Genomic DNA, 544 nt, shown 5'->3' on the forward strand with positions numbered 1-544 from the left:
TAACGCAATGTAACGGAATATAACGCAATGTAACGGAATATAACGCAATGTAACGGAATATAACGCAATGTAACGGAATGTAACGGAATATAACGCAATGTAACGGAATATAACGCAATGTAACGGAATGTAACGGAATATAACGGAATATAACGCAATGTAACGGAATATAACGCAATGTAACGGAATATAACGCAATGTAACGGAATATAACGCAATGTAACGGAATATAACGCAATGTAACGGAATGACCTCCGACCTCCGGAGCCTTTTATAACTTCCATCTTGTGTTGGCTCTGCAGGTATTTCTTCGCTGTGCTCACCATCCTCACCATCCTGGGACTGCTGAACGGGCTGGTTCTGTTGCCGGTGCTGCTCTCTCTGATTGGACCCCCTGCAGAGGTGAGTCACATGACCAACGCACAATATAGGGATAAACGAGGGTCGGGATTGGGAAAAGAAAGCGGACATTTCACAACATTTACAAGTCTCCTTTTCTGCCCCCCGCCCCCCCTTTTAAATCATTGCTTCCTATTGTTTTTCT

The 544-nt window shown here is 43.8% G+C and overlaps 1 protein-coding gene across 1 annotated transcript in view; it reads left to right on the forward strand.

Annotated features, from left to right (window-relative positions):
* PTCH2 (patched 2) overlaps positions 1–544 on the forward strand; it is a 44,476-nt gene that overhangs the window by 40,302 nt on the left and 3,630 nt on the right. The window contains exon 21 of the mRNA XM_018574231.1: positions 303–402. Within this exon, the coding sequence (XP_018429733.1) occupies positions 303–402 (100 nt within the window). The remainder of the gene's footprint in view (positions 1–302; positions 403–544) is intronic.

This window comes from Nanorana parkeri, unplaced genomic scaffold (assembly GCF_000935625.1).
Source record: "Nanorana parkeri isolate BGI_ZX_2015 unplaced genomic scaffold, ASM93562v1 scaffold2830, whole genome shotgun sequence".
NCBI classification, from domain to species: domain Eukaryota; kingdom Metazoa; phylum Chordata; class Amphibia; order Anura; family Dicroglossidae; genus Nanorana; species Nanorana parkeri.